Below are 23,937 nucleotides of genomic sequence, written 5' to 3'. Positions count from 1 at the left end.
GCCGGGGACCGGAAGCCGTCGTCGCCGCGGGCGAGGCCGCCCCCTGCCGCCCGGAGGTCGCGAGCTGCCCGGCTGCAGCTCCCGGCTGGTCCTCGCCCCGGGGGGCGCCTCCTCGGAACTTGCTGCTCCGCCAGCTCGCGCGTCTGCCCCGCCGGGTCCGCACCGAGCTCCGCCAGCCTCCAGGGGTCGTTCCACCGGGGGGCTCTTCTTGCCCAGCCGGGGGACGCCCGGGGTTCTCGGCCCTCCGATCCGAGTTGCCCACAGGCCAATGCCCCTCTCGCCCTAGGAAGGCCATCTCCCTTCCCATCCCCACCGCCGGCAACCTGGCTTCCAAACTGGGGAGTGTGGGTTTCTCCCTCCAGAACAGGGGGGCCGTGGAGGGACTTAAAGCAGGGGAGTCGTTTTCAGATTTGCGTTTTAGAAAGATCGTGCGAAGAGGAGGGACTGTAGGGGGCCTGACACTGGAGATGAGGACAGAAGTTCTGGCGCTGCCGCGATGGTCCGGGTGAGGTGTGAGGTCTCAGCGACAGCTGGAACAGCAGGGATGGAGGAGTGGCTCTGGATACTTGGGAGGGGAAGGGAACAGAGTGACTGGACTGGGCGGCGAGGCTGAGGTAGGTGTCTGGTGTGGACAGTGCGATGGGTGGAGGAGGGCGAGGTTTGTCGTGAAAGGGGCCAACAAACTCGGTTTGGGTTTTGCCCGAGTTTAAGGTGCCTGCAGGGAAGCAGAGCCGCAGACCATAGAGTCCTGAGAACGTAGTGGAAGCTGCCGGCTCGAGGACAGGTACGATTATCCAGTAAGCCTGCCCCACCTCTGGACTGATTCACACACACCTCAAGGCCTCATGCCCTTTCTCTCTCAGGCTGTATATTTTGGCAGTCTGGTAAGCCCTGCAGACTTCCCCAGTTCTCACTATTGCATTCCGGCCTGTGCCATCACCATGTTCAGTATGTTCGTCCACACGTGGGACAGGCCTACAGTTGCCCTTATAGTGATCACCTAGATATATGCTTATTCATTCCAGTACTGAGTGACTTCTGTTTTGGGTCTCATAATTTCTCCTTTGGATTACACTAGTAACCTCTCTCATATTTTTTTGCTTCGTTCCTTAAAACATCATGGCCGGTGGGATTAGGGATAATTTGCTAACTTTTCATTTTTCTTCTCAGGAGTAATTAAAACTACCAAAAATATTTTACCCATTGTGTAGTAGTGAACCACCTTTGGCTCCTCATACCACCAAGGTTCAGAGGAGGTCGACCTCTCCTCCCCTGAGAGTGGTCACATGACCCAGGTCATGGCCCAGCAGGCACCGATTGGTTTGGGTTGGTCAATGATCTGAGCCGGCCCAGTGAGAATTGCTCTAGAGACTCCTCTGGCACTCCGGAAGAGAAATGGTCCTTTGCCACCAGCTGCCATCTTTGTAATCATGTGCGTAGCACCCGTTTAGAAATGAAGTAGATCCAGAAGTTGTTGGGAGACAGATGCTGAACACTGTAGGGTGCCAGAAATAAGCACTGAAGTCATTTTAGTTGGTTAGTGGGTTTGTTACTTGTAAGACACCCACGTTAAACTCACTGATTTGTATTGGACGAATTCCTCTTTTGGTGAAAATAGATAGTTTTTCTTATCTTCAACCTTTCTCTTCTTCCTAATTTCATGATGGTTTACATTATTATTGTTATTTTGGACAGTCTGCCCGAGTATCCTCCCCTTCCCATCTCCACATTGCTGTCAGAGCTATCTGAAGTGAAAACCTGTCCATTATTTGCTTATCGAAAATCCTTCTAACCCTTCATCACCTACTGGCAAAAACCCAAGTTCTTTCATATGATTTAACCCCTACGTACCTGTCCAGCTGACATCCATCCTTCAGTAATATTGGACGGCTGGTGCCTCCTTGTGCCATCTATGTTACAAGCTTGCTTATGTGGTTATCCAACTTCTAAGCCAACTCAAGCCTTGTCTTCTTCAGGCAGCCACCTCTGATTGCCCCACAATAAACTTAGGGGCCCACAACTTGTGCAGAACTTTGATTGCACATATGGCAATCGGAGAACTCTACCAATTTATGTGGGTGTGTTTTTCCCAGAGATCCCTGACCTCCATCCCAGGGTCTAGATTTAGTTGTCAGCTGCCCAGCCTGGAATAGAACAAAAAGTGCACACACTAGGATTACTGCACAGAGCTGAAAAGTGGTTTAGCCATTCTAGTTCCAGAGTGTGAATTTGAACCTTTTTAGGAAAGGATTTACAGAACAATCTCAGCAATTCTGGGCTTCCAAATTAGCTTCAACTTAACATTTCAAGTGTAGCTTTTTATGATAGAAGCAAATAAAAGGCCAGTTTTGTTATGATTGAAAAGTATAATAGCTTTAGTCCCAGGAAATGGGTCTATCCCTTCTGCATTTTACCTTTTTTTGCTCTGAAATTGAGATTCTCTTATCTTCGCTTATATTGGTCCATGGTCACTCATTTACATCTGAGCTAATTGCAAAAAAACTCCTTCAGGATGATCTCTTTGGATACATTTTTTTTTACCCCATAGGTATAAATTGTAGTCATTTTGTTTTATAGAGCCTCCTGGCACTCGTCAGCACACAGAATTTTCCAGATGCATCCCAGAGGAAAACACTGGTCTATGAACTAGCTATCTGAAGTCAGAGCATCTGTGCCACCTTCTGAGAAACATTGGAAAATTCTTAACATACCTCTATTACTGCCCCCTTCACAGGTGGCTGCAAGGATTAAATAAGACAACCCGCTGAAGGACTCCCCTGAACAGGCAGGTCCCCTAAAGAAATGGTATTCAAAGCACACATCAAAGAACCTGTGTATTCAAAGAACCTGGCCAGAATCTGAATCAATAACTGACTTCCTTCACTTAGCAAATACACTACAAAAAAATGTCAGTTGAACAGTGTGCCCAGAAACTTACATTCTAGTGCCAACTCCCTTATCTTTTCGCAGAGCGAGAACAAAAAGTTCAGGGAAGGAGCCAGTCCAAGTTTTTTGAATATCCAGCATGAATTTTGCTGTGAATCCTAAACCTCCATGTAAAATCCAGCAAGTTGCCCACTCTGTAGCAGCCAGGACAGGGGTATGTGACCTAAGATCTACCAAATCTGAAGTGCCCATGTTTTTATTTTTATTTTTGTCAACCATGTACTTTTTTTTTTTTTTTTTTTTTAAGGAAGACACAGGAAAGGAAGAGTTTTAGGGAAAATTCTTTATTCTGGTCAGGGCTGATGCAGCTGGCTTTTGGGAGGTGCTGACCCAGAAACTGACATCTAGTGGCCAACAATAATGGTGCAGGCCATAGTGTCCATTCCAAGCCCTTCAGCAATGAGTTATTGGCTAGAGGGCCAGAGACAGGGTTCAGACTGTTCTGGCTGTGTAGATTTGAAACCTGACTCTGGCCCTCCCGAAGATTATTTGGGTTATTCTACTACTCATTTACAAAGTTTAAAAGAGCTTTCAAACTTAGACATTAGACATCGTTACATTTTTGTGAGCGATTTTAATCCTATTATTGAAACGTAACAAAAAGAAATCCAAAACTGAGTAAGAGTGTATTTATATCTTATACAAAATAGGAGTATTAACTCATATTATTTAGCTATATTAACTTCTAGGGGCGCCTTGGTGGCTCAGTCGTTAAGCGTCTGCCTTCAGCTCAGGTCATGATCCTGGGGTCCTGGGATAGAGCCCCACATCGGGCCCCCTGCTCAGTGGGGGGGCCTGCTTCTCCCTCCCCCTTTCCCCCTCCCTATGTTCCCTCTCTTGCTGTGTCTCTCTCTGTCAAATAAATAAAATCTTTAAAAAAAAAAAAAAGCTCAAAACAATTCTATCATTGTTATTTTGCATTAAAATAAGGTACCTATAATTCAGACCTCCAAAAATAACTTTCTCCTACAGGAACAAAAACTGGCCATTTGGGGTGGGCGGTGTTTTATAGAAATGATGAGCACTCAGTTCAAGGTCAGAAAATCAGGAGTCCATTCTCTCCTCTTCCCTTTTCTCAGTCCACAACCAGGAATATGCAGAAAGAGATCAGGTTGGTTAATGTAGAGACTACTGATTTTTTTGTCTGGTGTGGGTTTTAGCCACTATAATCATAGGCCTAGTTTCTTTCTTGGGGGTGGGGCCCTAGAATATTTATTTCAGGACTTCCCTTTCCTCTAAAAGTTAAGGAAACATTTTAGCTACTAAATGGTGACCAAAGACAACCTTCTATAGAAGCAAAAACTTTAAGTTTCACATTTAAATAGAAGTAAGTGTGAGGGGCGCCTGGGTGGCTCAGCCGGTTTTGTGTGTGATTTGATTTGGGCTCAGGGTCATGAGATCCAGCCAGTGTGGAGTCCACTTGCCTCTCTCCCGCCCCCCCCATCCGTCCCCCCTTGCTCAGGGGAATATGCATGTACACTCTCCCTCTCTCTCAAATAAATAAAATCTTTAAAAGAAAGTGTTGAGGCACATACTTTAACCAGTCATTTCTTTTAATATATTTTATTCTGATGAAGTTACAAAAGTAGATACAAAATACTTTCTTTAAAAGTACAATTAACTGACTTAGAAAAATAGATAAAGCCCCTAAAGGTTTAAAAATACAACATAAATTTTCATGTAAAGAACATTTAAAAATATTTTAGATGGTAACCAAGACTAACTTATGCAAACTACTGTTGATGTAGATCAAACATAGAATCTTCTATTTAAAAACCTATAGCACACTGGTAATCCATTTGGATTTACAGAATACTTGTCTGGAACAGAATTTGAGAATGAGAGAAACCCAAGTGAATTTCAACGCAGTTGCTTCAGTAAAGTCACCGCTATCACATGCAGTGTCATCCCCCCGAGCCTTGTATAGTCGGAAATATCAAAATCTAATGCGGAACACACAGGAAGACTGAGGGACCACTACTTTCCCTCTTTGCCAGAATTCTATAATAGTAAAAATCAAATCCACTTACTGAACTGACCTCAGGAAGAAGTCCGTCCCTGTCGAAGGGGCTGTGTCTGAGGTCTCGGCCAGCATCTGTCAGGCCGGAGTTCTCAGACAGGAAGCAGCCTCCCGTACCAGGCGGGCACCACCAGCACCGGAACTGCTGCTGCTCAGAAACACATTTCTAAGAGTGGGACCCTCTAGGGCTGATCTGTTTATTGCTGGTGAGGTAATGATGTTATGTCTAGAAGCTCCACTTCCAGTATAACCTTACTTCTCCGAGAGAATCAGTATCATCAGAAAACTTCAAAAATGTTTGGAGAAGTTAAAATCACCAGTGGTTGGCTCCTCTTGGCTCTGTGCTACTAGGGAAGCCTGCCTTTTGTTATCAAAGTCACGATGACTGCAGGTTTGCATTTCGCAAGCTGGCAGAAGCTTACAGAAGCCAGGGCTCTACAAGTCCAAGACAAGAGGAAACTGGCTAGCGGGTAGCCCTCGACAAATCGCTTTATTCACAGTCTGGAGAATAATGGAGACATCTGGCTATCACAACAAAAAACCCGCACATCATTGTCTAAAAGTATTTTTTAAAGGCCTGGAAATTAAGCACCATAGGACTACCTACATAATTTAGCAAGCACTCTCTACCCCATGACTGTACTCAGGGTGAGGAGCAGCAATCGGACCCTGGGCCCAGGAAGGTAATTCACAAGGGAGAAGAGTCCAAGACAGACTGATTTGTTCTGACTTTCCTCAAAGGCTGGCCCTCTAGCCCAGTCAGGAGGGCCTCACCCTCCCTGCTTCCTCCAGTTCTCCTGCTCTCTACCCCCTGGCTTTAGATGTGAACAAGTAGTGGTAACTTAATGGGTAGGTTGCACTATTGGTAAAGCCCGGTTAACCTGGGAACCTGGTAATATGTTTATTATTTAAAAAAAGGACATTCTGAGTCTCCAATTACCAACAAATTTTTTATTTATGTCTAGCATGTGACCATCTTTGGTTTATTTTGGGATGGAGTCATGAAGAGAGAGAGGATTTCTATCACTGAAAATAAATGGAGAAAAGTGAGAACTGCTTTAGGAATCATGTGAAATATGAGAAATGATGGAAACTACAATCCTAGTTGAGAAACAGAATTTCATTCCATGAAAATGTAATTAAAGCCAAAGTCGAGAGGCAATTAACATTCTGGGTGGCATCTAGAAACCTGCTTTCTTGTTTATAAATGATCAACACAAACACACAGAACTCCACACAGGGACCTTTGGATAAGCTTAAAACATGGATTGTGGAATGTTTCAGAGGGCTTCTCTCTCTCTCTTTTTTTTAAAATAAGGGATTATCCCACTTTTTAATTCCTGAAGCGATAAATGGTTTCAGCCTAAATAAAATAGGTGAAAGGTTTTGTTTCCTTTAAAATTCTGTATATCTGGATATGAAATTCAGTTATGATAAAAACGGAGTTCCTAAGCTATTTTTTTCCTTATACTTCAGTGGAATAATAAAAATAAATAACAAAAAAAACCCTAACCAAACTAACCTTTTATCAAAGCCATCAAGGGAGTTAGTGAGCACTCTGCAAAAATCCCAGCTCTGAACTCACACCGAATGCTGACCAACTTCAAGCAATGCCAGGTGGGCAAGTCCGCAATAGACTTGTGCCCAGTACATTCTTGACAGGTGGATGGAGTTTACTAAATCCTAGAAACCTAATGAAAATTAGACCTTTATTTCACTAAAAGGGAAGATTTTTTTCATCCCAATAGAAATAGACAAATTTCAAGTTTTGATTCAAAAACAATTAAAACAGGATTAAACCCCTATTAGGGCTCAAGCCATCCTTTGACTACTAACAGAATGAAGTAAAGATCTTTTACTTATTCCTCCCATTTTGTTTACACACACACACATACACACACACACACCAGGTAGCACACCAAACTTTAAACTGTGTTATAAAATGTGTAGGTTTTTTATTATGGGCTTCCTTAAGTCTTATCCTTGTTGGGAGAAAGGCTGAACATTTCTACACTACTCTTAACGAAGTCTCAAGTCACAATAAAAACACATAGCAGTAATTCTTGTTTTTGTTTTAAAGGACACTCAAAAGAAAATAACCAAGTACTCTGAGTACTTCCATTCTCCTCTCCAGGATCTCAGGGGCTCTGAAAAAAACAACATGAATGAAAATAGTGGTTCTGAGACCTGAATTGGTCATAATTTTTTGGAGTTTTCTTTCTTAGCCAAAAGCTACCTATTAAAATTAACCTGAATGAAGCATTTCAAAATAAAAATGTACAAAACTATCCTTTCATGCCTTAAGAAAATTATTTCTGATATACAAACTCCTAAAACTTTAGATAGGTTTATGTGAATAAAATCCCAAATAAAGATTAAAAAATAACATCATTTTAGAAATAACTCTTGTTACTCCCATACTACATAAGTCATATGAGGATTTAAACTGCAATCATGGATTCTGAAAAAATAAACATATAATATATAGTCTTACCTATAAAAACACCAGCATACTGACTTCAAACTAAAAGGTTACCCAAAGTAACACACAAATGTTCTAAATCTTAAAGAAACTTAAAAATACCTCTTCTATTTGTAAATAAAAACAGGATAAAATGGATCTGATTGCGTTATTAGGTAATTTGTTCTGGAAACTTGTTAATAAAGTACTGGTGGAAATTCCCAATCGCTATTATGCTATAACCTGAAGCACTCATTTTCTTCAGTAAAAGAAAAGAAAATGAACAGACTACATGTTATCATCACATATTACAAGCAAGTCCAACTCTGACAGTAACAGGAGTGGTCAAACAGTGCCTCAGAGTCGGCTGCCTCTTGAATTTCTCACTGAAGGACTGGGCCAATCTACCTGTGGGACAATTTTGTCAGTAGACACGAACACAGGTGTCTTTTTATCCTGTTTTCTTAAAAGTCTGTATCACTAGTCTATAACAGATAGCAATGAGATAGCTCTAGCAAATGAAGCAAGAAGGTAACTGTGTTCTAGAAGAAACATTTTATCTGTCTTTCGATCCAAGCTTCTCAATTAATTCCTGAAGAGGTGCCAACTCACGCCTATCAATCAGATTAAACTCCTAAAAAGAGAAGAAAAGTAAAATTTAAAAAAAATAAGCCTAAAATTAAAACTCCATAAATGTCATTCCCACGCCTGGTTTTCTGAAATACAAAAAAATGATGAAATGTTCTCTGTGAACATTTTAAAATGGGATTATTTTACTCATTTTTTTAAAATATAAGGGACTTACCAAAGAAGCAACTGTAGGTATTAGCATGATCCTCACTGTGTAAAACATTAAAATCAAAACTGTCTATGTTTGCCTTTCCGTGTAAATGATCTTAAAGCTATACAATGATCATGGCCACCTACTGGGCAGTGGCCCTTTGTCTTTCATAGATCTATACTAACCCTCCATCTACATATGTCTGTGTCTGTACTATAGCTACACTACCTCTCTACACTGTATCTGTATATACCTCGTATCTGTATCTATACACCTGTTTCAGAACCTACACTCTATCGAGATCCATGCCACGCAACAATCTCAGAAAGAAAACAGAGAAGCACAGTACATTCTCCTTTGTGCAGCACATACAAATGAAATACATAATATATACTGTAAGACTGCTGGCTTTTCTACCAAAAAACAGTTATCTAGACAGACCTATGTACATTTTGCATAGAGAATTATCTATCTCTAAAGTTGCCAAAAGAGTCCCAATTCTTTAATATCTTTTTCAAGCAATGTGAATTATTCTGATTTTTAAAAAGTTCCAGTTCCGGGGTGCCTGGGTGGCTCAGTGGGTTAAGCCTCTGCCTTTGGCTCGAGTCATGGTCTCAGGGTCCTGGGATTGAGCCCTGCATCGGGTTCTTTGCTCAGCGAAGCCTGCTTCCCCCTCCCCCTCTGCCTGCCTCTCTGCCTACTTGTGATCGTTCGCGCGTGTACTGTTAAATAAATATATAAATAAATAAAATCTTAAAAAAAAAAAAAAAGAAAAAAGTTCCAGTTCCAAGTTAGGGCCCATTAGATAATAGGCTACATCTTTGAAGGGGGCGGTCCTTTTTGAAGTTTCTAGCTGTTGTCTTCATAAGATTTGGCCTGAAATGGGACTTCTGGGAGCTTAAACCAAGAGAACAACTAATAAGTTTTTCTCCAAGTTTCTCTCCTAGGCACAGACATCTCATAAAATAATCCAACTGCAGACGTTTTTCCAGAGCATCCCTTCTACTCAGCAGTGGTGATGAAACAGGAGGGTGTGGACAAGCTGTCTTGGAGTTTCAGTGCTCCCTGTCCTATCCTAACCAGAGACCCAGCTGCGGCAGCCAAAGGCAGAAGGCCCAAAACAGGGATGATGCTTTCTATATTGCCACTATGCTAACCAACGAAATAAACAGCATGGAAAAGAGAAAAGAGAGGAATCGGCTTATACTTCACTCTCCATCTGTAAAATAGCTCTATCAATTACTCTTTATTAAAATTAACAAACGAGTCCAAGTCAAAGGACAAAGAAGTCAACATGATTCAACTTACCTGAACAAAGAAGATAAAGTGCTTAAAGGAGGTGTTGAGGTGGGCCTCTTCCTGCAACTGCATCACAGAGTCAAAGTGCTGGTGATAAATGTGGGCATAAACCCGGAACAGACGCTTCAGAATGGTCTTTGCCACAGACATAAAGTTTTTGGGAAATGGGACACCTGTAATCAAATACACATATATATCAATTGTCTTTTATCCAACTGAACAGCGGAAAGTTTAGAAGCTGCCATAAGCAACTCCAACACACAAACACACACATTCACAAATATAAGCCTGTTTTCCACATATATACTTTTAAAAAAAAAGACAAAGAAAAAAAAACCCCAAACATAAATATACGGGGTATCCTCACACAGCACTTTTTCTGACTGCCTTAGAAGAAAAGGCACAGGCACCAAGTTTATAAGGAGCTAACATGAATATAATTTCAGCTGTTTAATACTAGAGAGTTTCTTCCTAAGATTAAATGCAACAAGTATTTTGATATAAATAAAACAATTTCTATTTCTGTAATTCTAACTCTAAAAAATTTTTTTAAAAACATGCACTCAACCACGAATGACAACTAAGCAAGACAAAAAGGCATTATAATCTACTGTCTATAAATAAAAAGTATTTTATCTGCATTACTCTGAAAAAACAGTTTTCTGGTTTTAGGAGTCCCCAACTTTTTATTTTTCTCTAAAGTGCTATTTTCATTTTCCTGTAATACAAGATAGGGACAAACTTCCTGGAAAAGGGAGGCAGAGCACCTATTTTGCAAAGAAAATAAACACTTCCTTAAAAAAGAATGGGGAGAGGGTTTGGTAACCTCTGGTCACGTTCCTGAGAATTCCAGTTGACAAGATCAAAGTCTTAGGAAATAGAGACAGGAGCAAGACAATATAAGTGGCACTGAGTACAGTATATAAACACATTAAGAAGGCATCAGCTTCCAAAATAACCTAGATTAGACAGCCTTAAAGGCTATTCCACAACACTACTCAAGAAACATTTCCTTTTCTTCAATCTTTCAGAAAAAAGAAAAATGGTTAAAACACTTTCTCCTTGCCTGAATTTTAATTTATTTCTTAACCAGCCCTTAAAAGCCTAAAATTTAGTCTATTTTGCTCTTGCAAGCAAATTTTTTCTGATCCCCCCCCATCCCATCTTGGCTAACAACTGGCATGTGTTTTTTTTAAAACTTTATTTAAGTTAAATTCTATACCCAACGTGCGGCTTGAACGCAAGACAGAGATCAAGAGTTGCATGCCCTACTGAATGAGTCAGCCAGGTGTCCCTAACAACCTGCATTTTCTAACTTTATCCTGGAGCTTGTGGGCATGTTTTTCTGGACTGGTGTCTTGTACTCATATACTGAAAAGCTGGATTTTTAAGTCAAACTCCTTCTCTTAGAATTTATAAATATATGCCTCCAGCTAATAAAAGTGAGTTAACAATTCTATCTAGTAAGGATAAATAACTGGCAGAAGTAAGATGTAAATAATAGCCTAATTGAGGGGGAAAAGGCTTCTGAAACATTAGAATGGATTACTAATGAATGAAAAGCTGAGAAAAGGGAACAAAGTTTTAAGTATTCTTTATTTTCCATAATTGGAAGACTTTAATCATTAAAGAAATAGAAGTAATTTGTCTTAAACCAAGCACTTTCCAAGCTGAGCTGAACAGAAACATCCAAGCACAGTCAATACACAATAAAGAATCTGTGAGAAAGGAAACGGTTTAATAATAAAAAACCTGACCAATAGCAAACAGACAGGGTGTTAGCATGATACAAGCTTTTCTCCCAAAACAGCCACTGATTAGACCACAAAAAGGAACCTGCTATGGTCTGAATTATTTGTTACCCCTCAAAATTCCTATATTGAAATCCTAACGTGAGGACGTGGGGCTCTGGGAGGTGATTCGGTCACAAGGGCAGAGCCCTCCTGCATGGGATCAATGCCCTTAAAAGAAAGGCCCCAGAGAACTTCTGTGGGCTCCTTCCACCATGTGAAGACTGAGAAGTCAGAAGTCTGCAACCCAAAAGTGGGCTCTTACAGAGACCCAACTACACTGGCCCCTTGATCTTGGACTTCCAGTCCTAAAAGCTGAGAAATAAATTTCTGTTGTCATAAACCATCCAATCTCTGGTAGTTTTGTAATTAGCAGCCCGAACAGATAAGACAGAATCCAAGAATCCAAGAATCCATGATGTTCCTAAGACACTCTGAAACTGAAAATGAAAAGATTGATCTCATCTCATCCATAAATACCGATGCCAAAATCTTGATCAAAATATTAGCAAATAAAAAATACTCTTCCAGGAAAACACTAAATAAGAAAGATACTGGAGAAAACCTTGTGGTAACCAACAACAGACATTGGGAAAATATCGTAAAACTCAACAATTATATCTGATTTTTAAAAATTTACACACTTCCCAAAAGCAAGATTCCTGCTTAATGCTGAGGTACTAGAAGCACTTGCATAAAAGTAAGGCAACAAGAAAAGAGGTCTGCCACATCATCACCATTGCTCAGCACTACTCTGGGGCAATGAGATAAGAGTTACACAAGAAGCATCTGTATCAGAAAGGAAGAGGAAAAATTAATATTATCTGAATATTATGTGATTCTGTACCTGAAAAACTCAAGGAAACCAATCCAGAACAGCTGAAACAATCAGAATCTGACGGTCAACTTATACAAAATTTTATATAAAAATCAACAGCTTTCCTATGTATTAAACAATAACCATTTGTAAGCCAGACATCAATTTAAAAACACCATAAAATGTCTAGGAATAAACTTATACTTGAAGGATTAACATAAAGTACACTACAGAATTTTACAAGAGGAAATAAGAAAGAAAAGATGAAGAAATGAAAAAATGTACCTAATTCTTGGGCAGACCCAGTATTGTCAAGAGAACGAGACTGTCTATGTTAATCTACAACTTGAATGAAATAATCTCAAAATCTCACAAATACTTTTATTTTACCTTGCCAAAATGATTCTAAGTTCTTTGGAAGAATAAATATCCCAGAAGAGCTATGAAAATTCTGAAAAAGAAGAGCAAAAAAGAGAGACTAGCCCTACAAGATGCTCAAAGATATATGGCCATGGTAATTAAAACAGTGTGGAATTCCTACAGGAACAGATAAAGAGACTGAAAGACTCCAAATTACATGGCAATCTGGTGTACACATACAATAACCCAGGGAGAAGAGACATGTGCATTCAATAAATGGTACTGTACAAAACTGATTCACATTTATAACTAGAAAAAAAATTAAGGGAGCCTTAAGAAAACAATTTCCGGCAAGAACAAAGATTTAAATGTAAAAACAAAACCCACAAAAATACTAAATGAAAACAAGGGCAAATATTTCTATTATCTTAAAGTAGGGAAAACCTTTCTAATCATTATATTAAAATCCACACAACAAAGGAAAAAATTAATAGAAAGTTACATATGGCAAGAATACCTCATGAACAAAATAAGACAAGAGGCAAGCTAGGGAAAGATACATATGACATATATGTCAAAGAGCTAGTATCCTTACCAAAGAAATAGACAAAGGACAGGAATAGAAAACACACGATGATCAATAAACCAAAAAAATCTCAATGCCATCAGCATTTTTGTAATGTACATTCAAACAAACTTATTTACCAAAATTGAAAAGATTAAAAAATAAGTAGCCCCAACCAGTATTATCAGTGAAGAAATACAGACAGACACAAACTTGGCTGGAGTAGGTATGCATTTACAATCTTTTTAGAGAGGAATTTGTCAGCCATCATTACTTTTTTTTTAAGTAACAAAGTATTAAAAATAATACAACATATTTATCAGTTAAAAAGGAAAATATTCAACATTAACTCACCAATCTTAGAAGGAAAAAGAGTTTCATCATCAAGCTGATCCTGAACCCAAGTCATCAAATAGTCAATGTATTTTGGTGCAGAACATTTGATGGGCTTTTTAATATTAGTGCCATCTGCCCAGTGATATTCGTATCTGGAGAGAAAAAGGTTTTACTGATAGTTTTCAAAAGCAGTAACAAATGTACAATTCGTAATCAAAGTAGGTCTACATTTTATCAGTAGAGTTAAATATAATTTAATAAATGACTTCAAGTTCTACTGGAGGTTACTCAGAGTTCCCTATAGCATTATCCTGAAATAGGATAGTTATAATTGGAAGAGAAAAGGAGGATAACGCGGCAGCTGACAGTGCCAGAATGGATGTTTAAAGATAAGGGAACTGTATCTTCATGGTAGAGGGAGCTAAGGACTGGGTCAGAGACAAATGGATCCCCCACATCCTGCAACAGCTGACCATCAAGGTACCAACAACAGAGTCTACATAATAAGACTCTTTCCTGGGCGCACCGGGTTGGCTCAGTTGGTTAAGCATCTGTCTTCGGCTCAGGTCATGATCCCAGGGTCCAGGATCCAGCCCTGCACTGGGCTCTGTACCTCAGGCTCCCTGCTCAGTGGGGTGCCTGCTTTTCCCTCTCCCTCTGCCCCTCCACCTCCTTCTGCTTGTGTGCTCACAATTTCTTAAAATTTTTTATACTCAAAATTTCTTCTTATTAATTTGAGTGAAAGAGAGGGCAAACGTGCAGTGCAAGCAGGGGGATGGATAGAGGGAGAGAGAACCTCAGGCAGACTCCCTGCCGACTGCAGCGCCTGATGTGGGGCTCAATCCCATGACACCTGAGTTCAAGACCTGAGCAGAAATCAAGAGTCGGCCAAACCAGCTGAGCCACCCAAATTTTAGTCAAATTTTTTTAGTGTAACATCTTTAAGCCAGAAAATTCAAGCGGCACAATTTGGACATAACACTAAGCACAAGAAAAAATAACTGAACATTCATTATTCAGTATAATATAATTAAATACTAACTACCACAGGCCAAAGTATTTAATAATAACTAAAAGCTTATTAAGGACACATTCAAGAACTCGTAAGATTGAACTGCTCTTATGTAAATAGATAAAAACAAAAAGGCCTTATTGTTTCATTTCTATCAATGAGTGATCAGCTTTCTTTAGTACTTCGAATACCTATCTAATAGTCAGTATAGGTACCTGGGGCCTGCAGACATGACTGGACAGCTTGCTTCAGTGCAGAATTCTGTAATAGTTCCATACAGCATGTTGATCTGGTTGAAGAAATCCACAGCTGGAAACATAATAGCAGAATTATGTTAAAATGTTTGTGCAAATACAATAAAATGTAGACCTCTCAGCTGAAGGAAAAATGGACAATGCCTTCAAGTTCTTGAATAAATCTGTAAGAGATTCAATGATCCAGGGATACTGCAAATTCCCTTCTCTTATTAAGCTGCCACACCTAAATTAACTTTTAATCTATATTCGCTTTAATATAGTAAGTTTTTAGCCAGCACAGAACAGCAAGAAAATAAAATCTTAGCAATACTTCTAACTTAATGATGATTATTATATCAGTAGAATATATAATTTGATTATATCCAAGGGAATAAAAAAATCCATTGCTTCCTATCAATCTGGAACAGACAATACCATCTGGGTTGGGAAAAAGCAAAATGCATAGGAGAACATCCTGTAAGGGGCAAGGTCTATCAGCTGTATCAACAGGCATTTAAAACATCTTATCATAAAAATCATAAAAAACCTGAGGCCTAATGCAAACTGAGGACACAGAAAGGACATGGTGGGATAATGTCCCTTGTCCTGGAGACTCCAGCTATCCAAAGGGAAAAAATTGAGAGGAATATAAGAGTTAAGAGAAAAGGCAGCGTCTCCAGGGGCTGAGCTAGTCAGTGAGCACTTCCAAGAGGAGCTTCTGCTAAATATGGAAGAAATGGAAGAGGAAGGGAGTAAGTAGTGAATCTATCAGAGTCAAATGTTCCTCTGCACAGACATCCACATAAGCTTTGGAAAGTTTTAAAAACTGTTTTAGTTCCCTGTCTAAAGGAGTCCCTAAAAACCACCTGGGGCTTTTCCGCATTTCTTAAAAAACAAATAGATTTTAAAAAAGCTCCGTCTCGTCAAAAGGAATTTTACATAAAACTCCCTCACTTATAAACCTCCTTCTTAGTGAGTCACGTTGGAGAACAGCCTATCTAAAGCAAAAAGTCTCCAAGAAAAATTGAAGGCTGAAGAAGGCCAACAGATGCCTTCGGAATAACAGATGACAGACATATTGGTAATTGTGCTATAAGATAAAGTAATCATTAGGTCCTTATATAAATATTTAAAAGTATTTAAAATTTCTCAGTTTTAATTTCTAACACAGTATCACTAGATAAAACCTACATAATTGACAGCTCTTTGTGTTTCTTGATAATTTTTTAGAGAATACAGGGATCCTGAGGCTAAAATGTTGGAGAACAGTCTAAGACAGAAGGTCTCAAAGGAAAACTGATGGCTCAGGAAGGCCAACAGATGCTTTCAGAATAACAGATGATAATTTGAGTTAAGGTTAAAAAAAAAAAAAAACAGGGGAAGGTCTTTTCTGAAAATATAATGCTTCACATGGTTCACAAAGATCTATAAAAACATACAGTGATAACTCTTAATCCCAACCACCCCAGCTTCCCCCTATGGATAAGGACTACATTATTTTTTTTGGTCTCCTGCCCCCAAGCACCTGTATCCTGTCTTGCACAAAAGATTTTAACATATCCCGTAGTTATGCACCTTGTTTCTCTTAGTAATGCAAATAATGGCTTTTTAACATGCTGAAAAAAAAACCCAAAATTTTTCTTATTATGGCTACAAGAAATTTTTAAATAACATTTGTAGCTGTGTCACATTATATTTCTATCGGACAGTGCTGATCAAAGAAATGATTATCAACAACTGAATAATACCACATAAAAAGACAGCTGGATAGTATGGAGGACATTCTGGACACTTTTGGAAGTATATGTCACCACATATAAAGCAGCCTTCCAAACAAACAAAATTAAACCCGAATTTGAGCAAAGTTCCAAATCTGTGCTAACGTGGGAACCACTAGCCACAAATGGCTACTTAGTTAAAAATAAATTTAAAATTCAGTTCCAGCCACACAAGCCACATTTCAAAAGCTAAATGGCCACAGTACAGATTCAGAACATTTGCACCATGGCAGGAAGTTCTACTGGACAGTGCTGCTCTAGATCTAACATTCACAGGAAGTAAAAGAAAGAACAGAATGTGGTAATGCAAGCTTTGGGGATACAATCAACACGATTCACACAGTGGGAAATAAATGGTTTCTTCAACAACAAAAATAGCAAGGAACAAAGACTGCAACAAGGGGGAGCCTGCGCATTAAGAGATTCAAGAAACATTACACAGAAGCCTTATTAATCTGATTTAAACCAAATATAATTTTTTTAAAAAAAGAAACAATTAGGGGCGCCTGGGTGGCTCAGTTGCTAAGCATCTGCCTTCGGCTTGGGTCATGATCCCAAGGTCCTGGGATCGAGCCCCCCATTGGGCTCCCTGCTCTGTGGGAAGCCTGCTTCTCCCGCTCACTCCCCCTGCTTGTGTTCCCTCTCTGTGTCTCTATCAAATAAATAAATAAATAAAATCAGTAACAATCAGGGATATTGCTAACATAAAGTAATGGAAGTATTGTCATTACCTTTAAAAGGGGGAGTGCCAGTGCCAGAGCTCAGTGGGTTAAGGCCTCTGCCTTTGGCTCCCGTCATGATCCCAGCATCCTGGGATTGAGCCCCACATCAGGCTCTCTGCTCAGCTGAGAGCCTGCTTCCCTTCCTCTCTCTCTGCCTGCCTCTCTGCCTACTTGTGATCTCTGTCAAATAAATAAAATCTTTAAAAAAAAGGGGGGGGGGGAGTGCCTGTCTTTTAGAGACATGGAATATTTATAGATGAAATAATATGTTTGGGGCACCTGGGTGGCTCAGTCGTTTTGAGCATCTGCCTTCAGCTCAGATGGTGGTCTTGGGGTCCCAGGATTGAGTCCCACATCGGGATCCCTGCTCAGTGGGGAGTCTGCTGCTCCCCCTCCCTCTGTCCACCCTGCTTGTGCCCTCTCTCTCTCAAATAAATAAAATCTTAAAAAAAAAAAAAAAAGAAAAGAAAGAAAGAAAGAATGTATTTGGGATTCACCTCAAAACAATCAAGGTGAGGTGGGCTGGCCGTGTCTCACTGCCAGCATGGAAGAAACTAGGGGAGAGATAGGAAGAGTGGGGAAGAGGTGGAGAGGGGAGGGAGGAATCAAAACACGAAAAGAAAAAAAATTAATCAGAGCGAGATATAGAAGCATGAACTGGCCATGACCGTTAAAACTGGACAATGGATGCCTGGGAATTCACTGTATTAGTTTCTCTATTTTTCTATGTTTGAAAATTTTCATTAAGAAGTTTAAAAATTCCTCGGGCGCCTGGGTGGCTCAGTTTGTTAGGCAACTGCTTTCGGCTCAGGTCACGGTCCCAGAGTCCCAGGATCGAGTCCCGCATCAGGCTCCCAGCTCCATGGGGAGTCTGCTTCTCCCTCTGACCTTCTCGCCTCTCATGCTCTCTCTCACTGTCTCTCTCTCAAATAAATAAAAAAAATCTTAAAAACAAAACAAGAAGTTTAAAAATTCCTAGAACATCTGAAGTCCCTAACAGATTTAAATCGTCACCTGGTACTGATCTCACCTCAGAGATGACAGGCTCAAGTATTCAAATCTCTAGCCTCAGTATATATCTTTCCACGTCATGCCCTCATTTTCTTGAACTCGAGCGGCTTTCAGCTCAAGGGTCCCTCCCATTTTCTCCCAATCTCTCTATTTCCTCCGATTACTCCAAAGTCATAACAATCACGTGACTGCCCATATGAACTGCAACTGATGTCTGTGTATACGCAGGCAGGTGAGAGCTGCTGGGAATTGGGGGTGCGACTGGGGAGGCAGGCTCCCTACAAAGTCATGGTCCATGACCGGTAGAATTTTGTATTCCAAGGTTTCATCTGACCTTACCCAATAATTCATACCATTCTATTCTCAGAAATCACCCCAAAGCACTCAACATTTCCCCTCACGTGTCTCTACCCAGCCACATAAGCTACATAACCAAGTACTCTGAAGAGAACAAAACAGTTCCGGATATATTTGTACCTGTAAGTTTGCTTGTTTGTTTCTTTCTTTCTTTCAAGATTTTATTTATTTGTCAGAAAGAGAGAGAGAGTACAGGCAGGCAGAATGGCAGGTAGAGGCAGAGGGAGAAGCAGCCTCCCTGTGGAGCAAGGAGCCCGATGTGGGACTTGATGCAGGATGCTGGGATCATGACCTGAGCCAAAGGTAGCCCGCTTAAGGGACTAAGCCACCCAGGCATCCCTATGAGTTTCTTTATAGGTAACTCATACTACAATGGTTATACCTGAAAAAGAAATTTGATTAACAAAAAGATTTTAGCAAAACGTTCCTATAAATCAACAAAGCTGAATGTTCTTAAAAACTTACTGTTGACAGCAATCCATTCATTGAGGTCTTCTCCCTCTGGCAACATAACAGCTTGTCTCAGATTCCCGCTTCCTAGAGTTGCTTCTGCATGTTTTAAGAGTTCATACTGATGAGAGCCCTCGGGAATATTCTTCTTTGGTTTGAATGTTTTAGAAGAGCGGCTGCTGCTGTTAGGTTGAAAGTAAAAGTATATCAATCTTTATTTTAGGAATGAAAGCAGAATGGCATAATTTTAGGCATACAAACTGTTCTGAAAATTAAAAAATACTCCCTGAAAAGTGCCAGGACAGGGAGAGGGTGACAATCACAAATAAAGAATGCTTTAAATGTTTTTCCTCACAAAGATTCAGGATTAGCAACACAATTTCATACAGAACGCAATTTTACTATGCCTCATGAAGTAGTATGGTGCACCAGGATTCTAGTCCTTGATCTGCCACTAATTCTGTGACTTCCTTTTGGCTTCAATTTCTACCTACAGACAGTGGTGGGGAAGAGAGACAGTCCTAAGTTTTGAAGAGCTAAAAAAAAAAATCCATTTTTTTAATCAAAAGATTTGTGATGCCATCAAAGCAAACCACAGTAGAAGTGACATTAACATTCTGAAGTTATTAGCAGGAAAAATAAATGAGACAACCGGTTACTGAGAAAAATGATTTTTCTCTAAGGAAGCTAACAGGATATGAAACCTAGAAAAAAATGGAGGGATTTCTAACCACAAAAATTAAATTTCCAAAAAGAACAAAGAGGAACCTGGAAACAATCCCAAAACTTATTAGAAGAAGAATAAATAAATTTGATATATCCATAACGTGGAATAGTACATAGTTAAGAAGAACAAGTTAGAGCTACATGTATTCACGTGCCAAGATATCAAGTCATAAACATAATGAAGAACCGAATGTCCAGCAGAAGCCCATCTTCTAAATGCAGAAAAAGTTTCAGAAAGGGGGCACCTGGCTGGCTCAGTCAGTAGAACATGCAACTCTTCATCTAGGGGTTGAGTTCAAGCCCCACACTGGGTGTACAAATTACTTAAAAATAAAACCTTAAAAGAAAGAAAAAGAAACTAACATGAAATAAATAATGTCTCAAGAGTCAATATGATCTTCATCTACAATAATACTTCCAGGGTGCCTGGGTGGCTCAGTTGGTGAAGCATCTGCCTTAGGCTCAGTCAGGATCTCAAGATCCTGGGATCAAGTCTGGCTCCAGGCTCAGCGGGAGTTTCTCCCAAACAAGCTTGTTTCTCCCTTTTCCTCTCTCCCCAACATGTGCTTTCTCTCTCATTCTCTCTCTTTCTCTCAGATAAATAAAATCTTTAAAAATATATATATTTTTGGGGCGCCTGGGTGGCTCAGTGGGTTAAGCCGCTGCCTTCGGCTCAGGTCATGATCTCAGGGTCCTGGGATCGAGTACCGCATCGGGCTCTCTGCTCAGCAGGGAGCCTGCTTCCCTCTCTCTCTCTCTCTCTGCCTGCCTCTCCATCTACTTGTGATTTCTCTCTGTCAAATAAATAAATAAAATCTTTAAAATATATATATGTATATATATTTTTTTGAATTCTTACAACTAAAAAAAAAAAAACAAAACAAAAAAAACAACTACCCAATTTAAAGATGATTACAGGATCTGAACAGGCATTACTCCAGAGAAGATATACAAATGGCCAACAGCATACAAAAAGATGCTGACCATTGTTAGTCATTAGGAAAATGCTAAGTAAAATCACAATAACACTTCATATCCATTCAGGATATCTATAATCAAAAAGACAATTAACAAGTGCTACCTATGGTGTGGGTAGATTGAAACTCTCAAAGAGTGCTGGTGGGAATGCAAAATGCTGTCATACTTTGAAAAAGTTTGGCAGTTCCTCAAAAGATTAAACATAGTTAGCATATAACTCAGCAATTCCACTTCTTGGTATTTACCCAAAAGAAATGAACCTATGCATCCAATACAAAAATCTGAACACAAAAGTTCACAGCCGCATCATTCGTAACAGCCAAGAAGTGAAAACGCAAATGCCTGTCAACTAGAAAAAAAAAACAGCCTCACATTTCGATCCAAAAAGTAACTAAGCAACTGGGCATCCACAAACAAACCACTAACTAAACATTAACTCATAGGAAAAAGACTTGGGGAGTGGAGGGAAAGATTGCTCCAGTAATACAGAGATTTACAATTACAATCTAAATCAGAAAAACTTTCAGACATGGTAATCATTCTGTGTAGCCCATACTTCTAAAAAACAACTGAAAGGCGGGAAAAAACGACTTGAACAAGGATATTCTCAGTAGTGCTAAAACAGCAAAATACTACATAGAATCCAAATTTCTCTGCTGTGTATGAGTCTGGTAAGATTTCAAATCCACTTGTTTAAGACAAGTGAAATTTGTTTTAACCCATTTGTTTATAACCAAGACAAAAAGAAAAGTTGTTTTCATATAAGAATGAAGAAAATTGTGTCAGGATGTCATCATCTCATCTGTTCGCACCCGTAAGAACTCAGTAGTTCAGCTGCTGAGGGGCCCCCTGGGGCTTATCAGTGAAAACTTATGAAGCAACTACAGCAAGGAGACATTTTTGACTATAAATACCAAGAATTTGTGCGGAATACTTTAGAGTGTTCGATCTGGGCAAGATGACACTGCTATCTAAACAGCTCTCTGTAGGAGCGCCTGGGTGGCTCAGTGGGTTAAAGCCTCTGCCTTCAGCTCAGGTCATGATCTCGGGGTCCTGGGATCGAGTCCTGCATTGGGCTCTCTGCTCAGCGGGGATCCTGCTTCCCTCTCCCTCCCCCTCTCTGCCTACTTGTGATCTCTGTCTGTCAAATAAATAACTAAAAATCATAAAAAAAAATAATAAACAGCTCTCTGAAAACCTTGGGGCAAATGGCCCTTCCAGTCAAATGCCCAGCCCAGAAGGGAAATTCACTTGCAGGTCAACACCAGCACCATCGCTCCCTGGCAACAAGGACCTTCACTTGCTGGACCTCAGCTCTGGCTTGGCTAAGCTCAACACCTCTCCTCAGCACCAAGACCTATAAAGGTACATCTCAACTAAATCTGGGCCTTCTTTCTTTCATCTCTCCTTGTCTGGAACAATAGTGTATTTAATCCATCACTGGCTTGAAGTATTTTATTAGTTTAATAAGAAACACTAGCTGCTACGCTACTGGCCTATGAAATTCCCACAGCAAACCTGTGTTAAATACATTGCCAGCAAAGACAAACCCAGTCTCTGAGCATCATGTGCCTCCCAAAGCAAAACATTCTCACAATAAGGAAACGGATAAATTCTGGTTAAGGAACACTACGAACTTGAATAAAATTTAATGAAAATGTCAAATATGTGGGTGATGTCCTCAATCACACAACATAAAAATTTAAGTGATGTGCCAGGTAGAGAGAGCCACCTGAAAATAATAAGGTGCTGGAGCAACGCTTCCCAAACCTTAACGCGCTTCAGAATCATCAGAGAATTTACAAAAGTTTCCACTTAAGCCTCATTTGGGCCCCAGGCCTTATCTCTAAAACAGGATTCTACCCAGGAAAAGTTAATTACACAAAGTCACAGTGGTGCCCGGCTAGGCTCAGTCAGTACAGTCCTGACGGGTTGTAAGTTTGAGCCCCATGATGGGTGTAGAGGGTACAAAGTAACTAAAATCTACACAAAGTCACAAAGCGGGCTGAATCCGAACAGGAGATAAGTCTGCATTACTGTAAGGCCGCAGCTTAACTTCAAGCTTCTCAAACCACGTCTTCCTGGGGTAGCCTTTTTCCTCGGGGGTAGTTTTAATACAGAAGATAATAAAACTTGGCATACGATGGAGTAAAAAGCGAAGTCAGCACGGATCGGTACTAGAAGGCTCCAGACTTGAGAGGACTCGGGAGCCCCAGCGGCCGGGCTCGGGGCTCCGCCCCCGGGTCGTCCCTCCACCCTCAGGGGCGCTGAGGCGGAAAAGTTTGCAGGCACTGCCGGCTTCGGGGCCTCTTTACTCCGCAACCCTCTCTCTCTCTCTCTCTCTCTCTCTCTGCTTCCTTTGCCTCGACTTTCATCTCCGTCTGCCCGGGCCCACCTCCGGGCCTCTCCCATGGCCCTCGGGGGAAGGGGGCGGGAGGCGAGCAAAGCAAACGTCGGCCATTCCGACCCCGACCCCGGGGCCCCGTTCTGGCCTCGGACGCCTGCTCGCCCCCTTCCCCGCCCTCGCCCTCGGCCTTCAGCCCTCCGGGCCCTCCGCCCCGCCACACTCACAAGAGGAAGCTCATCTTCTGTCCTCGGAGGGGAGGGGCCACTGGCCCCCGCCGCGCCCTGGATTCGGAGCCCGCGCGGGAACCACGAGCAAGCGGACAATCCTCAGCTCGCGGCCAGCGAAAGCACCCGGCGCCGCTGCTTTGAACCGAGGACCGAGCCGGTGCCAGTCGCTGCGCTCGCCTCCCCCACCGTGCCGACCCGAAATGCGGAACCACCAAAATCTCGCGAGCGAAGGCTTCGGCCCTCCCCGCTCCTGCGAGAGAGACCAGACGCACCCCTCTTAGCCCCTCCCCCTCCTAAAGCTCAGCCAGTCAGCGGCCTCTAAGCCGGGACTTCCTCCTCCTGGAGGCGTGGTTAGTTCATGGTCCCTGGCCTGGGGGAGTGGCTCACCTTGTGCTTGGTCTGGGGTGTTGCAGGGTTTGCCGGCATCCTCCTTATAAGGCAAGGGGCTTCCAAGAGCGCTGCAATTTTGAAGAATTTATTTTGATTTTTAAGTTGAGATATAATTCACATAGCATGAAATTTACCCTTTAAAAATTTGCACTCCAGTGGTATTTTTCCTTTATTCAGAGTTATGCAACCATCACCTCTAATTCTAGAACATTTTCATCACCCGGAAAAGAAACCCCTTAGCAGTCATTCCCCTTCCTCCCTCCTGGCGACCCCTGGCAACAACTAGTCTACCTTTTTTATATGCACTTGCCTCATCTGGACATTTCAC

The 23,937-nt window shown here is 41.0% G+C and overlaps 1 protein-coding gene across 2 annotated transcripts; it reads right to left on the bottom strand.

Moving 5' to 3' along the window:
• Positions 1–5,897: 5,897 nt before the first annotated feature.
• On the bottom strand, positions 5,898–23,463 carry MOB1A (MOB kinase activator 1A). Of its 2 annotated transcripts, none has more exons than XM_059405810.1 (6): positions 23,217–23,463; positions 18,957–19,120; positions 14,603–14,696; positions 13,394–13,527; positions 9,517–9,680; positions 5,898–8,061 (listed from the first exon to the last, which is right to left on the bottom strand). In XM_059405810.1, the coding sequence occupies exons 1-6, from the start codon at positions 23,228–23,230 to the stop codon at positions 7,984–7,986; spliced, it is 648 nt and encodes a 215-aa protein (XP_059261793.1). In that variant the 5' UTR covers positions 23,231–23,463; the 3' UTR covers positions 5,898–7,983. The 2 variants fall into 2 exon arrangements, with proteins under 2 accessions (XP_059261793.1, XP_059261792.1); XM_059405809.1 differs by having other exon boundaries at positions 18,957–19,123; positions 23,217–23,462.
• Between the last annotated feature and the right edge of the window lie 474 nt (positions 23,464–23,937).

This window comes from Mustela nigripes, chromosome 7 (assembly GCF_022355385.1).
Source record: "Mustela nigripes isolate SB6536 chromosome 7, MUSNIG.SB6536, whole genome shotgun sequence".
NCBI classification, from domain to species: Eukaryota; Metazoa; Chordata; class Mammalia; order Carnivora; family Mustelidae; genus Mustela; species Mustela nigripes.
Note: the sequence above shows the minus strand (reverse complement) of the source record. Positions and strands in the feature narration are given on the sequence as shown.